General features: G+C 40.5%; 1 protein-coding gene across 2 annotated transcripts in view; it reads left to right on the forward strand.

Moving 5' to 3' along the window:
* LOC149201662 (uncharacterized) overlaps positions 1–16608 on the forward strand; it is a 245000-nt gene that overhangs the window by 40869 nt on the left and 187523 nt on the right. For both annotated transcript variants that reach the window (XR_016253877.1, XM_089402971.1), the window contains exon 7: positions 8073–8196. Coding sequence is in view for 1 of the 2 variants with exons in the window: in XM_089402971.1 (XP_089259097.1) it covers positions 8073–8196 (124 nt within the window). In the remaining variant the exon portion in view is untranslated. The remainder of the gene's footprint in view (positions 1–8072; positions 8197–16608) is intronic.

Genomic DNA, 16608 nt, shown 5'->3' on the forward strand with positions numbered 1-16608 from the left:
CATCCAGGTCCGTCCTCACCATCAATTCTTGATCCAGCGTGGCTTCTATAGCAGTCAACTGATCTCGGATCTCATCCAATCCTCCGAGGAAAGTGTCAATCGGTTCTCCCTTCTTCATTTGATACGACCTCAACTGATTCTCTAGTAACATTCTTCTCTGCACAGAAGTATGTTGGTACAATTTCTTGAGGGCCTCCCACATCTCATACGTCGTTTCCTTCTCGGAAATGTGTGGTGCTACATGGTCCTTGACCCCGTCAAGGATGATGCTCTTGGCCCTCGCCATTGCCTCCTCGTACTTGTCGTTATCATTGGGGTCGATTGGGATAGCTATAACCTTCAAGGCGAAGTTCTTGAGATGATTTTTATCAAGTACGGATAAGATTCTAGCCTTCCAGACTGCGAAGTTCGATGCTCCGTCCAGTTTATCCTGGTCTCTTACTCTGTGTAGTGCCATGATGCTCTTCTACTTCCCTCCGGGAAGTTCTCGATTTGACTCCCTCTGAGTCTTGATTTCCCTCCTGGAAATCCTCCTGCCGATGTCGAGATGCCCCCTACTCTGATCGTTTGTGCAACCGCACCACTGATCCAGGTTTTTCAGCTAGAAATCCTCAGTAGCAACTCCCTCCTCTTGGCCTTGCCCTGTCAGGTATTGTTCTAACTACAGTACTTCACCAGCTCCACTCAGCAATATTCCCACAACCTTCTAAACACCAACAACCTGAAGGTGAGAGCTCCTAGGCTCTGCACAATCCCGACACGAGTAACCCAGACTCCTTAGCCAACAATGTCAACCCTCCTAGCTTCTGCATGGCTTTGCGTGAGGCTCCCTTTGCCTTCCTTAGCCTCTGCACTGCCTCTTCCTGGCTCACCCTTGATGATGCAGGCACTACATCACCCTTCCCTTGTTGTTTCTCTGCTAGAAACAACTTTTGTCACCTTGGGACAACTGTTTTCTGCTGCTATTGCTCCGCTCGACTGATGTCCTCAGTCCTCCTGTGATCTGCAATCATGCTTTGATACCATGTTGGAGTTTCTAGTCTACCAGTTAGAAACCCTTCATGCACTTTATCTGATTTATTCCTACCTACTTGTTCTATTTCTTATGCACTTTATCTGATTTATTCCTACCTACTTGTTCTATTTCTTAACAAGTTATTTACAATGTAAATACTAAAAATAAACACTAGTGTATGCTCAACATATTACAGATCAACAACTGAAGGAAACATAAACAATCACACCAAATGACACTGTTATTTTTGGACCAATGTCCTTGGAAAAACTCAATGTGGGAAAACCGGTGCAGCTATCTGAGGGTTTTCTTATTAAGCAATATCAGAGTACAATCTGGGTGCCAAAACTGACCTACCCAACAGAGAATTTCCTTGGCAGTAATACCTCTCAGTTTGAGACAAATTTCCCAGTTGAAACCCTGGATAATCCTTTCGGCAGCTCCTCAGCTCCAAGTTGCCCCAGAAACACTAGCGTCTACCTTTCTGGACTGTGTCAGCCCCTATCTGCCCAGCGCTGGTCCTGCGTCACCCTGAATGGGTCTACGTCAGGCTTAAAAGGCCCTGCGTCAACCTTCTGGCCTCTTTGAGGCTCTGCGTAGCTCTCGGCTGCCTCTGCGTGGCCCTGTGTGAGCTCTGGCTGCTCTTGCGTCACTCTCCCTAGCTACTGCGCTGCTCTCCCGACACTATATCTGCCTCTCTGTCTCTCTATACTCAATGCCCCTCAACTGCAACTCCGATCACTGATTCTATCTCTCTTAGCAAACCTCACTCTAGAGAATCGAATGACTGATCATCTGGTGTGCTCTCCAAGTGACCCTCAAGCCCCCTCTTATACTTTTCTCGTTGACATATCAATGGCCGAGATTAAGTGCTTAATCGACGGCTAAGATTAGATCTGGCTTGATCCATGTCTTTTGGACCATTCTAACACAGTTTTATATTAATCCACATTAATATTTTAATTTCCATAAGTTTAGACTTAGGGACTCCATTAAAAATATTAATTATTTTAATATCTCCTAAATTGTTTAGAATCTTCCCAAACCCTTTCTGGGTATTGGAGATCTCATGTGCCCCAATCTCTCCACCAAAGTTTGTGGCTAGAGCACATCCGATGCTACCACAAATCAACATCAAGCTTGTTCCTCTTATCCTTAGGAACATTAATATATATAGGACAACCAAAGATCCTCATGTGACTTCTTTTTAGAGAAGGCCTATTTAGGATTCATACCTTCTAGAACTTTAGGAGGACTTCTATTTTGAATGTAAAAAGCTGTCTGTGATGTCTCCCCCCATACGAACAATGGCAAGTCCTGATGATGCATGATAGTGTTGACATATTCTTGAATGGACTTGTTCTTCCGTTCTACTACACCATTCTATTGTGGATTATAGGGGACAATTAGCCCCCTCTTAATCCCAACCTGCTTGCATAAAGAAACAAGCTCCTTCGAGGTGTATTCTCCTCCATTGTCAGATCTCAGTATCTTGATTTTTGTACCTGTTAAGTTTTCCACTTCAACTTTGAATTCCTGGAACTTGTCAAACACCTCGCCTTTTGTCTTCAAGAGATATATCAATGTCGTATAGGATAAGTCATCAATAAACGTCACATAGTACAACGAACCACCAAGCGATTTTACGGGCATCGGACCCCATACATTAGAATGAATCAAGTCCAAAGCTTCCTTAGATCTGTTGTCACTGTTTGGAAATGGTTTCTTGATGTTCTTCCCAAGAGAACAACCTTTGCATACACCATCATTCTTGATTTGTAGTTCAGGAACCCTTGACACTATTTGACTCAATTTAGGCAATGCTCTAAAATGAAGATGTCCATACCTTTTGTGCCAGAGCTCACTTGGATTTATCTCATCACATACCAGTGCTTGATCTAGTTGACTCACAAGTCTATACAATCTTCGATCACGAATCCTATAACCCTAGCATCATCTATACTAGATCCCTTTGACCAAATAAGTACTTTTCCATCCACAAAAGAAACTCTATCTCCTTTATCTTCTAAACGAGAAACAAAGACAAGATTCTTTTTCAAACCTGGTACATAAAGGACATTGCTAAGATGTACGTTGTTACCAAATTCTAGCTCTATGGATGCCTTTCCAACTCGTTTCACTGCATAGTTGTTATTGTCTCCCAATTCAACCCTTTGAGACAACTTCTTTTTTGTCATGCTTGAAAGATTCCCATGTTCTCCGGTCATGTGCCTTGATGCTCCACTATCTACTAGCCACATGTAATCATCATCTGCAAGGGAACCTATCAAAGTGAAATAGTCAAAGAAATCCTTTTCACCTTTGGTCTTCTTTGGTTTTCATCTTCCTCAACTTTTGTTGCAAAAGCATGTTATTTCCATTTTATTTTCATGTTAGCCATATTAGGACAATCTCTCTTGAAATGTCCATATTCTTGACAACTATAACATTGTGTCTTGTTAGTTCTTGTAGCATTAGATGTGTTGTAGCCTTGAAATTTTGTGGAGAGGCTAGAATGCATGAGATATCCAAAACCCAGAAATCGTTTTTGGAAATTCTGCATAGAAATGACTTAATTAGATTATTAGTGAGTTTTTAAATATTTCCTAAGTCTAAACTTAGGGAATATGAGTAGTTAATCATAATTAATTAAGTCAAGGTGTGAATGTTCTAGAAACCCACACAAATCAACTTAAAGTTAATCCTAGTCATAGATTAAGATTTAATCTTGGCCATTGAAGTCTCAACAGAGGATTATAAGAAGAAGTCGATGGGCGCTTGGAGAAAACACTTGAGAAGTTTGATTTCATGAGCGGATCGATTCCAGAGTAGCAACAGTCAGTTGCCGAAGAGAGAGCTAGTGAGATCGAAGTAGTGAGGGAGGGGCAGAGGCAATTGAGCCACAATGAGGCTGACGCAGAGTAGCGTAGTAGCCTCTAGAGGCAATTTTGATTATGGTGGAGAAAGACGAGTTTCAATGCCAAAAGCTGGGTAGAGGTTCTAGAGGCCAGGAGAGACATTTTCCCAAACATCAGCAGACCAGGCGGCTTGAGGAGAAGCTGATTCGAACTGAGTGCGGAAGGGACTGCGCTAGGGTGATTCAGTAGCTGCGCAAAGCCAGTGTGGACGACTCAATTTGAGTTGAGGTCAGAGCCCGAATTTCCATGTGGAGTGAGGAATTTTCCTCACTACATTTTTCTTGCCAGTATTTCTCTATAGGATTTCCAGTTTCAACATCTAGTTGTATTCAGATTATTTCACTATTGCTTAGTATTAAAACCATCAGTTGTTGCACCGATTTTCCCAAGTTGGGTTTTTCCGAGGACATTTGACATTTGTTAAAAAATAACTGTGTTATTTTATGTGTGTGCTAGCATTTCTTCTAGCTTTTATTCTTCTGCAGTTTTATTTATGTAGGCTGCAGTTTGAGTTATTTAGTATTTGCAATAGGAAACAGTAAATAAATTGTTTAATTAACAATTAGGAGAATAATTTCCAGTTGTTGCAATAGGAAATTTTTCCATGTGGATCGATTCCAGAGTAGCAACAGTCAGTTGCCGAAGAGAGAGTTAGTGAGATCGAAGTAGTGAGGGAGGGGCAGAGACAATGAATCCAGAGAAAGGATTCTAGATGCTGTGAGTGCATTTGCAGAGAGGCAATTGAGCCACAATGAGGCTGACGCAGAGTAGCGTAGTAGCCTCTAGAGGCAATTTTGATTATGGTGGGGAAAGACGAGTTTCAATGCCAAAAGCTGGGTAGAGGTTCTAGAGGCCAGGAGAGGCATTTTCCCAAACATCAGTAGACCAGGCGGCTTGAGGAGAAGCTGATTCGAACTGAGTGCGGAAGGGACTGCGCTAGGGTGATGCAGTAGCTGCGCAAAGCCAGTGTGGACGACTCAATTTGAGTTGAGGTCAGAGCCCGAATTTCCATGTGGAGTGAGGAATTTTCCTCACTACATTTTTCTTGCCAGTATTTCTCTGTAGGATTTCCAGTTTCAACATCTAGTTGTATTCAGATTATTTCACTATTGCTTAGTATTAAAACCATCAGTTGCTGCACCGATTTTCCCAAGTTGGGTTTTTCCGAGGACATTTGACATTTGTTAAAAAATAACTGTGTTATTTTATGTGTGCTAGCATTTCTTCTAGCTTTTATTCTTCTGCAGTTTTATTTATGTAGGCTGCAGTTTGAGTTATTTAGTATTTGCAATAGGAAACAGTAAATAAATTGTTTAATTAACAATTAGGAGAATAATTTCCAGTTGTTGCAATAGGATTCCGGGTTACAAAATTTTCACATGGAATCAGAGGGCAGATGATCTACCGGAGAGCTTAGTAACGAAGGAAGAGGGAGTTTCATTGTTCAGTTTGTGCAGCAGATCGAAACCCTAGAGGCAACGCAGTCACTTTTCCAAGGGGCCGAGTTACTTGAAGAGATTTAATTTTTCTGAGTGTGGGATAGAAAAATTCAATCTCTCCAGATCGAGTGATTCCAGAGGCAGAGGGAGCAACCTAGTATTTTCGCAGAGCAGATCTCTAGCCGGACGCAATAGTTTTGCAATAGTTTGCTAGAGCAAAGCTAGCATCAGGTGGAAGGAAGAAGAGCACACACTGAGGGAAAATTTTCCTCAGGGAATTTCTAGTCTCAAGAAGTTCATTTTTCCTTGCAGATCAGTAATTGCTGTGAGCAGATTTTCTCACTCCAGAAGGGAGTGCGAGTAGCAAATTCAGCGACCAAGCAGAGGGGAAGAGGGATATTTTCGAGGTTTATTTCTGCAGTTTTGAGTTTCCTGTTTTTGTAGCTCTGCAAAGATGGCCGAGCAAGACCATCAGAGGAGGCCGTGCGAGTTAGCCAGAATGCAAATCCAGGCAGCGGATTGACTTCTAATTGTCGGAGGTAGATGCTGGAGGAAGTGCAAGTTGCAAAGAAAGGAAGTGTCCGAACCATGGACTAGGCTTGAAAGGAGATAGTGGGGCACCAGATCTTGGAGGAGGAGGAGTGTGAGACTCCAGTGTGCCATAATGGGTAGGATCCTTGCGTAGTGGTTGGTGGGTAGCATGGCTAGACATCAACGTGTGATAGGAGATGATGCAAAGAGAGGGTGCTGACACAAGATGTGCAATAGAGTACTAGAACACATTCCTCACTAAGAGGGAGTGTTAGTTTTTGTAGCATTCGGATGTGTTCTAGCCTTGAAATTTTGCGGAGAGGCTAGAATGCATGAGATCTCCAAAATCCAGAAATTGTTTCTGGAAATTCCGCCCAAAAATGACTTAATTATATTATTAGTTAGTTTTTAAATATTTCCTAAGTCTAAACTTAGGGAATATGACTAATTAATCAGAATTAATTAAGTGAAGGTGTGAATGTTCTAGAAACTCACACAAATTGACTTCAAGATAATCTTAGCCATAGATTAAGATCTAATCTTGGCCGTTGAAGTCTCAACAAAGGATTATAAGAAGAAGTTGATGGGCACTTAGAGAAAACACTTGAGAAGTTCGATTTCATGAGCATATCGATTTCCAAAGTAGTAGCAGTCAGTTGCCGGAGAGAGAGCCAGTGAGATCGAAGTAGTGAGAGGGGCAAATACAGTGACGTTGGAGGAAGGATTCCAAATCCGGTGAGTGCATTTGCAGAGAGCCAAGTGAGTCACAGTGAGGTTGACGTAGAGTAGTGCAGTAGCCTCTAGAGCCAATTTCAATTCTACTGGGGAAAGACAAGTTTTAGTGCCAAAAGCTACGCAGAGGTTCCAGAGGCCAAGAGAGACATTTTCCCAGATTGCAGCAGACCGGACGACTTGTGGAGAAGCTGATTCAAACTGAGGTGGTGCTAGGGAAGGAAGTTGTAGCTTCCTTCAGGGGGTTTTCGCCTCCTTCCTGTGAGAGTTGGTAAATATTGGGGTTGTAGCCCTTCAAGTTGTAGCTGGTAAATTAGAAGTTGTAGCTTCCTCTGTAATATAAAAATATTGTACATATATATACACACACACACACACACACACACATATATATATATATCTTGTTTTTGTTTGATGCGATGTTATTGGTTAATCATTTTGATACTTAAATTGTTGAAATTTACAAAAAGCTGATTCACCCCTCCTCCTTAGTACTTCAAACATGCTAAAAATAGAATGTGCTTAGAATCTCATGAAACTTTACTCATTGGATTCGTCTTTTAGTAAATAATCTAAGTCCATGATCTTAATTGACATGCAAGTAGTGCTAAAAATAAGTGCTTGGATGGCACCTGTAACTAGATCATCTGACTTTGAATCTTGCAAGGATTCTAAATATACCATTATCTCTGACATGCGAGTCTCTTAATGAAACCTGCTAAAAATAGTAAGTGCTATGCATGTCATCCGGAGAAGCCTCATTGGAATCCCGAGTTCATAAGGACTACAAATATTCGATTAATACTGCTGCTCAATGCCTGGAATCCTTTCTCCTACAAAGTAGGGAACCTGCTAAAAATTAGAAATCCTCTCCAATTTGTGTAAAACTATGTCTGAATCATCACTGAATCCATTCTGCAACTAGTCTGAATCTTGTTTCGATCTAAAGATTTTCATGCATAGTTTACTTTCTGCCTTGTCACTGTTGATTTGTTGAATGATAATTATCTAGTACATAGAGATGGTGTAGATAATAGTGATTACTGATGCACAATTATATTTGCATGATTAGATATCAGTGCCAGGTATGTCGCCTTATTCAGGGTTATCATTTGTTGGATTTCCCGACACATTTTATGTTCAATGTTCTGCATTACACATTTAGAATGTGAAGGCCATTTTGATATTTTAGGTAATCTCTAGTCCCGTTGACCTATCACTTGGTCATTTGTAAACATTAATAAAATTATCTTATCTCTTAGTGAGTGATAGTTAGCAATTGGTTTCATGGGGATCTCATATCAGCAGTAATCTGTTTGCATTTTAAGACATAATAATGAGCATTTTATATTTTCTGGAGATTGTCTGCCTTAATTGCGGCCTAAATTTGCTAAGGACTTGTCTCAATTGAGCAAAAATTTGTTGGTTTTTCTTCAGGTGCAGTGTTGCTGGTTATCTTCTTGGTATGGAGTTTGAAAGAGGGAGCCACAAACATATGGCTTTTGTTATGTTCATCCCTGTCTTCACAGCATTACTGGATGCTCTTTTGCTTCGGGCACAGGTCCTTTTCGTTATCTCAGTTTTTGGCACTATCATTTTAATAAGATCGAAACATCTGATGAAGATCTATTATTTATGGTAACCTTTTCCTATTTTACAATTTGAAATATTATGCTGCCAAATCTGGAGACGGTTGAAACTTGGTGCTATAGCTAAGCTAAGTCCAATACTGGCTTTCATGTGTATAATTTGCAACAGACAGTGTGCAAGAAAATGAACAGAGTAGTAGAAGTAGATTAGAGAAACTTAACAAGAAAATAAATGAAACCTCTCCGTTTGGAATTTTTTAAGCTTGCAAAAGTAACATGCAAATGATATTCTTGATATATGTGTAACCTTGCTAGACTGATTTTGTCTCCATAATGTATCAACTGATGTTCTGCTTGTGTCATGTCATTTTTGGTTGGCAATGGATTTTTGTTAATTTGGGTGTAGAATTTGTTTACTTTGATTTGAATGAATATATCGTCATCAAAATGTTTGGTATTTTGTAGAAGATAATGCCATTGTACTCTTGGTCCCTTCAATTACTTAGAAGTATTTTGATATAAATGACTAAGGGTGGTTTGATAAATAGCTAGGTTCTTTTTTCTCTTGGGGGAATGTGCGGTCCTCTTAATAGAATAGATAAATCTATAAATGAATTTGCCTCTTTTAGTAGTAAATGAAATCAATCTTGGAGAATAGGTAATTGTCAAGGTTTGAAAACTTTTAAACCTGCCCCCTTGCATCCTCCACCACCAATTGGATTGACTTGTTCTATAGTCAGTCATCCTATATTCAAGAATCAAAAGTACATTTCATATTTATGAAGACCGAACCTAGTTACACATTTATCAACACATCAAACTTCTTTTTATTGCCATTCGAGGTAGCTCTTTCAGTGAAGCCTTTCTTGGCCATTCTCATGCCCTTAGAGGTTAGGGCCAGGTTCTCTTCCCCCTCACTCTCCTCCTTTCGATTTCTGCATTGAGACCCTTCTTGAATCTCCTTCTGTGTGAAATCATCCAATAAGCTTTCGCAGGTAGGAAGATGCTTTCTTCCCACGATGCATTTTACAAATACATCCCATTGCTTTGTAAAGCCATTAAAGGCTATACGCACCAATTCAGAATAAGGGACTATCTCCCTTACAAAAGTTGTCTCATCTCGCAGCTGTGTGAGCCTGGTAAGGTAGTAAGCCACGTTCTCTCCCTTGGACATCTTGGTGCCATAGAGCTTGTCCCTTAGCAATATCTTTTGGTTTTGGTTGTCACTCTACTACAATTTGGTGAGTGCATCCCACATCTCTTTAGAAGTCTTTTCTCAGACAAATGTTGAAGTAGGTGATTTTTCACCTTGTCCAAGATGATCCTCTATTCCTTTAATTCTCTCACCTCATGGAGATACAGGGCAATAGGATCTAACACTAGCACAACCACTATGGATTTAGCAAAGCTCCATAACTTGTTCTCGTTGAGAACAACCATGATCGAAAATTTTCCATTGAAAATAGTTTGAGGCTCTTTCTAACCTGTTATCATACTTGGCACTGGTTGCCATGGTAAATCAAACCCTTGAGGAATTCTCTGTTGAAAACCCTAGAAGGACCATGAAGCCCTTTGAGCTTGAACTTGTGCAACAGTTGAATTTCTTTCAGAGGCTGGGCTATGATATCATGTTTTTCCTCTATAAGCCCAACCAAATGATTAATGTGCCAGTAAATTTTTATGCCCAAAATTTTATTTTTACTGTAAACCCAGAAAAAGTTTAGATTTGAAATCTGTGCACAATTAACACAACTAGGCTTCTAACAAGTTATGCACAACAGAAACAAGAAATCCAGGCACATAAACTTTTACACAACTTTTACCCTGGAAAATTCCAGTGTGGGCAGAAATCATCAAAGAGTGATTTTATTAGGCTTCAAAGAATAAATCAAGAAAATATTATAGTAGCAGTTCCGGAGAATTTATGACCAAGAACAACCCCCGAAAATGATCCCTTTGCTTTGCACAGTACGACCCAACAAATGACCTCTCCATTTGCAGCTTACAACCCCTTTCCTTAGTGAACTCGACCCTTGACATAACCTCTTTTCTAGCAAAGAATTTGGTCCTAAAGACTCAACCTCTCTCTTCGTAGACCTCGGCTTGGGCATGACCACTCTCTTCAGCAGATGATGGCCTGAACACAGTCCATCTCTCTCTCTTAAACTCGGTCCCTTGTTGTCATCTACTGGACCTTACTTCCTCTCAACCAAATTGGCCCTCTTCTCTCTCACTCTTTGATCTCCAAATTGCATCCTTCACCTACTCATTCCGACAATTTATATTTTCTCTCAAAACCCTATTTCCTCCTTGAGATCTTCAAAGAAAAGATCAAAGGCCAAGATTTGATCTTATCCCTTTTTTTTTTGATCGATCAAAAAAGGAATATGAATTTCAGTTATAAACTTTAGAAATTTGAGTTACAAAGCCAATAATAACTAATTAAATTAATTATCATGCTAATCCTAAGTTTAAACTAGAAAAAAATTGCTAAAAGAAGTAATTATTAAGGTATCTTTTGCATACCTGGACCCAAGGCCTATGCATAAACATCTATTCAAGCTATAATTTTAACACAACCGTCCTAAAATCTGACATCTCGGCTAACTACTATCTTCCCCTGTCTTGGAATGTAGACCCTGTAGGCCTTTGAGCTCTCATTGTATCCAACAAAAATCCTTGTTAGATGAGGGCTTTAGCTTAGTCCTATTCTCTGATGCAATGTGGACATACTTTGGGCTACCAAAGATGTGAAGATGGCTCACCTTTGGTTTGACCCCTGTAAATGCCTCCTCTAGAGTGTTGTCCTCCACTAGCCTGTGAGGACTCCTCTTTTGTAGGTACACTGCTATGTTACAAGCCTTTTTATAGAAGAACACAGGCAAGTCCTGATCATGGATCATTTCCTTTGCTGCTTCGACTGTGGTCCTGTTCTTCCTCTCTGCCACTCCATTTTGTTGCGGATTATAGGGCACTGTTAGTTCCTTCTTGATTCCTTCCTTCTTGCAGGAACCCTTGAACTCATTAGAGGTATACTTTCCCCCATTGTTTGATCTTAGGACTTTGATCTTCTTCCTAGTTTGGTTCTCCACAAGAGCTTTAAACTCTTGGAACTGACCGAAGACCTCATCCTTGGCCTTCAAGAAGTAAATCCATGTCGTCCTGGAATAGTCATCTACGAAAGTCACAAAATAACTACACCCAGAGATAAACTCCATTGATAGAGGACCTGGCCTCACTGTTAGGAAATGTTGCTTTGGCATGATTGTCAAGCGCACATCCTTTGCACACACCATCCTGCTCCACACTGAATTCCGGAAACCCAATGACCATCTCCCATTATAATGGTGGAGCGTTGGAGTGTAGATGCCCCATCCTCCTGTGACAAAGCTCACTCTGGTTGTTACTGTCATGTAAAAGAGCCTTCAGTGGTTGCCCTCTTAACAGATATAGGTTGCTCTCTTTGTTGCCTATCACTTGCCTCACGCTAGGATCAACTCTTTTCGGCGTGGCAAACACCTCACCTTTTGTAACACTGACTTCAAGTCCTTATCCTCCATAGTCAAGATGGAGAGAAAGTTCTCCTGCAACTCAGGTACATACCATACTTCTTTCACCTCCATAGGACTCCCAGAGTCTAGTTGAAACTGTATGCTGCCAATACCCTCCACTGCATACTTGGCATTATCACCAAGCTCCACATGAAGATCACAGTTCTCCTTGGCCATACTGGTGAAGAGGTTATGAGATCTCATCATATTATGAGAGGCTCTTTTGTCCATAAACTACACACCATATGTCATGGTGCTTGAAAGACAGGACACTATTGCAAACTCCTTGAATTTCTCAGGTAACTCATTCATTTGCGTAGATGCAACTGTTGATGTCTTCCTTTTTCCTTTCTATTTTTGGGGCACTGTCCAACATAGTGAACATACTTGTGACATGAAAGCACATGACTTGCCAATGTGCTTCTTTTCTTTCCCTATGAAGATCCTCCTCCACTCTGGTTCAGCTTGGCTTTACTCTGTGCTTCTTTGCTTGCCCAACAAGAGCAAGTTCCTCATCTTCATCTCTGCCTCTATGCTATCCACTAGATATCGAACTCTCTCCAATATCTCCTTTTGTGTGAAGTCATCCCATAACTTGGTCCAATTAAGAAGCTTGTCTCGAGCAAGGAAACCTATTAGAAAGGCAGCCTATTGCTTGGTACAATGACTCAACACTATCTCGACAAGTTCACTGTCATCCATGGCTCCCCCAACAATTGAGAGTTCATGACAAACCGATTGGATTTTTGTGAAGTATGAGGTTAAAGTTTCAGATCTGTTCATTCTTATGTTTGAGTTTCTTTCTCAACACCACTTCCTGTTTTGGTTGTTACTCTGGTATAGGTTCATCAACACTAACCACATTTAGTGAGCTGTATGCTTCCTTTGAGGGATTATGTGGTCCTTTACAACATCTAATATGGTCCCTCTAGCATTCACATCCTTCAAATTGTGTTTGGCTGCTTGTGTAGGATCCAAAGGAACTTGGATATCTTTTTCAGACAGACATAAATATGAAAAGTAAGAGCAGAAAATTCTCGGGCACTTTAACATAGCAAATAGCAGTGGAAAATATTTCAGAATATAAACCAGAAAATTTAGACAAGACGACAATAGAATTTTTTTTTTCTGAATATGACTACTCCTATATTGATACAAAAATATGGTTACAGTGAGGCAGAGGCCTTGAGAGTTCTAGCCGATGAGTCGGCATGCTTACAAAAATCGCTTAGGAAATTGACCAAAAGACCAGCATACTGACTTGCTTTGAGACTTAAGATAACTGAAAACAGTAACGGAGTACCGAGACAAAAAGAAAGGAACAACGCAGCCGCTACCAAGACAGTGACCCATTAACATATTGAACAAAAACGGGAGTAAACCGCCCACGCAGGGGAAACCGGCAAATCCGAAATTGAAAGAGACCTGATTCTGAGAGCTGAAAACGTGAAAAGGCTGTGAATCTGGAAGGGAGTGAGCAACTTCTTTCAGCAATTGAACAAAAATCATAAGGTGCAGACCTGATCACTCTTCATGCGATGTTGGAGGCGATTCTTCAACAATGCGGCAGCCAAATTGGTCTGGGTCTTCACACTCAGAGGGTCGGCCCTCTTTTCCTGAAGGACCCCCGCTTGAAGGAGCGCTCGGACCGGCTTGGAAGGTCGAATCCAGAGTTGCAGAGCCGCCTTGGGTATTTCTCTGAGTATTCACATTCTGCGTGGTATCAATCTGGTCTTCCATTCTTGGTACCGAAGGATGTCCAGGACTGTCAGCCTCCAAACCTGCAGAAGCCTCGCACAACTCGACAGTAACAGATGCTATGAAGGAGGAGTTGCCAAGGGTGCATGGGAAGCGGAAGCGAGCTGTGTGGGAATTGGGATGGAGAGAGCGCTCTTCGGAGAAGATTTGCCCTCGACCTCTGCCGCGTCCGCTTCTAGTCTCAGGGTATCTTTCAAAACGAAAATCTGAAGCCTCTGACGAAGGGTCCGAGGTAGTGGAGGAAGGCTGGCGGGAGACTCGGCCTCGGGAGCTGCCTCTTCTGCTAATCATCCTGGTGCGCAGTCTTGGCATCTTGAAGAAATCTGGGGGAACCGAACAGTCAGCCGTGGATGGGACTGAGAGGGGGCGACCGAGGGAGTTGCAATGAGGAGTGTTTGAAGCATGAAAGCCCATACGAATGTCGTCGCCTTGATTCTGAGACCGCCAATACCCTGGACTGTCTTCCACCTTGCTGAACCAACAAGTGCAGAAGGGAGGAGCGGGAAGGAATAACAAACAGAGCATCATTACCGATATACTAACACACCTGCAAGAGGGAGTGAGCTGCGTTATTGCAGCATTTATGTTTACAGACTGTGACATTAAATCAATTCTTGTGTGATGCTGGCTGGCACTTGTGATGAGCCACGCGCTCTTCCTTCGCGCCGCCAGCGTATTGAACTCTCTGCTATGCACCCGCATCCGGGGGACGGCAATAGAAATTAACCCTCCAGCTTTTTATCATTTAATTTCTCATAGAAATCATGGGCTCCCTAACCAGGGAAAATGGCTATTAGAATTTACAAGGAAATTACAACAAAACCTGAGATAAATTTTTCCAGCAAAATCGACAACCCACTTAGCATACTCAAGCCCATGTGCATCCACAAAAAAAATCGCTGGCTGTCTCACTCGTGCAGGTCCTTGCTAATTTATTCAGCTACAGAAAGTTCTCCTTCTGTTTTTTTCTTTCTTCCTCTACCCCTGTGAACCTTTCACAAAAAATCTGCAATATTACTCTTGCAAGTTATTCAGAAAATCTCTTTTTGAATCTCTCTCACTTGTGTTGTGCCTTCATCCCGACCCTTGCTGCTGCCAAATCTTTAATCTCCAATGTGATTGAGGGCTAGGATTAAATCCTAGCTTTCTTTGATCAACGGTGGAGATTAGATCTACGTTGCTTGAATAATTAATTATTTATGCTTAGAAAAACATTAGCCCAAAGTCAACATTAATTAAATAATTAATCAAAGTACATCTTCCTAAGTTAAAACTTAGGAAGGAGATCATATTAGGTGCTCCTCTTGAACAACCACCTAAATAGGAGTTCATATTAGGATTAAATCCTAGCTTTCTTTGATCAATGTTGGAGATTAGATCTAAGTCGCTTGAATAATTAATTATTTGTGCTTAGAAAAACATTAGCCCAAAGTCAGCATTAATTAAATAATTAATCAAAGTACTTTTTCCTAAGTTAAAACTTAGGAAGGAGATCATATTAGGTGCTCTTCTCGAACAACCACCTAAATAGGAGTTCATATTAGGATTAAATCCTATCTTTCTTTGATCAACGGTGGAGATTAGATCTACGTCGCTTGAATAAATAATTATTTATGCTTAGAAAAACATTAGCCCAAAGTCAACATTAATTAAATAATTAATCAAAGTACTTTTTCCTAAGTTAAAACTTAGGAAGGAGATCATATTAGGTGCTCCTCTTGAACAACCACCTAAATAGGAGTTCACTTCCACATGCTAAGATACCAAGCCTATGTGGAAGACCTTCCGAAGCTACAAAATCAGCATCAGGTCCCAATATCAATTAGTAGAGACCTTGACCAAGGTACTCAATAAGGAGAAGTTTGAAAAAGCTAGAGAAATGTTAGGAGTTATGGAAAATGAAACCAGCTTTAAGAGGGGGTGATATATATTGTAATGATGATTTCATTAACATAATAAAGTTATGTTACATATGTGATTATTAGTTATGTGACGTTTTCCTAACGAGAGTAACTAAATTTCCTATATTTATATATGACACCATCTGATGTAATTTGAAATACATTGAAATAATTCATCTCTCTCATTCATATTCTCTTGCTTGTCTCTTGTATTCTATTTATTTAACAACCATGAGTTTATAGTGAAGAAACCCCAAAGGGGAAATTATATCAAATTATATCGTTCCTGTGTGTGTTTCTATTGTACAATTGGTCCCTTTATATAACAATAGGTGACCACAACAGCTGTCTTAACTAGATGTTTAGTTAAAACAAAATGTGTAACTATCTTCACAATCATCTCTCTATGAATCCCTCAACTAATCCTTATCCCTCTTCATTTCTCCTCACCTCTGATTCTTATGTAGACTTCTAGGATTGGTCTACATCATAAAAAGTGATCATATAATTCAGATATTATTCATGATTCACAATTTGGAGTTGAACCTTCATGTATGAATGAATCAATACGAAACGTAGACCAAGAAAGCAAATGAGGATATTGACCATGTTACCAGGTGATGCCAACCGACTTGATTTATTTGAGCCCATAGCTCTTGTCCAACTATTATCTGACCTCAAGTGTACCAGTGCGTAGGTTAACATTCTATTTTCATGAACATAAATTCAACTCACATGGGAGGATGAGGGAGGTGCATCCTTGGGTTTCCCTTCCCAAGGTTTGGCCAGCGCAAGAATAAATGTTGTATCATTGCAAAATTAATGATCCTTGAAATCCTCTTCAACCAAGATTTAAGGTATTGTCCTAAAGTTGTAAGCCCCATTTTTGATCGAGGTGCCAGTGCCCATCCAGTTTGCTCTTTTAGCCCAAAAGTCTATTGCCTCATTCAATTCCTTATTGATATGATAAAAGGAAACACTAGGAGGATTGAACTTGCTGCCTGATTCTGGGAATAATGTTTTTTAGCTTGGATCTTTTGGAAGTGGATTTGCCATTCATTGCTTTAATTATGCCCATTGAATCTCCATAAATTGATAGAGTTCTGATTCTTGTGTCCTTGGCCATATATAAACCACACAAAACTGCATATGCTTCGGCTAAGTTTTTTGAGGC

Source organism: Pinus tabuliformis, chromosome 2_1, assembly GCF_031772625.1.
Source record: "Pinus tabuliformis cultivar Carrire ecotype Pingquan chromosome 2_1, CPIR1, whole genome shotgun sequence".
Classification (NCBI taxonomy): Eukaryota; Viridiplantae; Streptophyta; class Pinopsida; order Pinales; family Pinaceae; genus Pinus; species Pinus tabuliformis.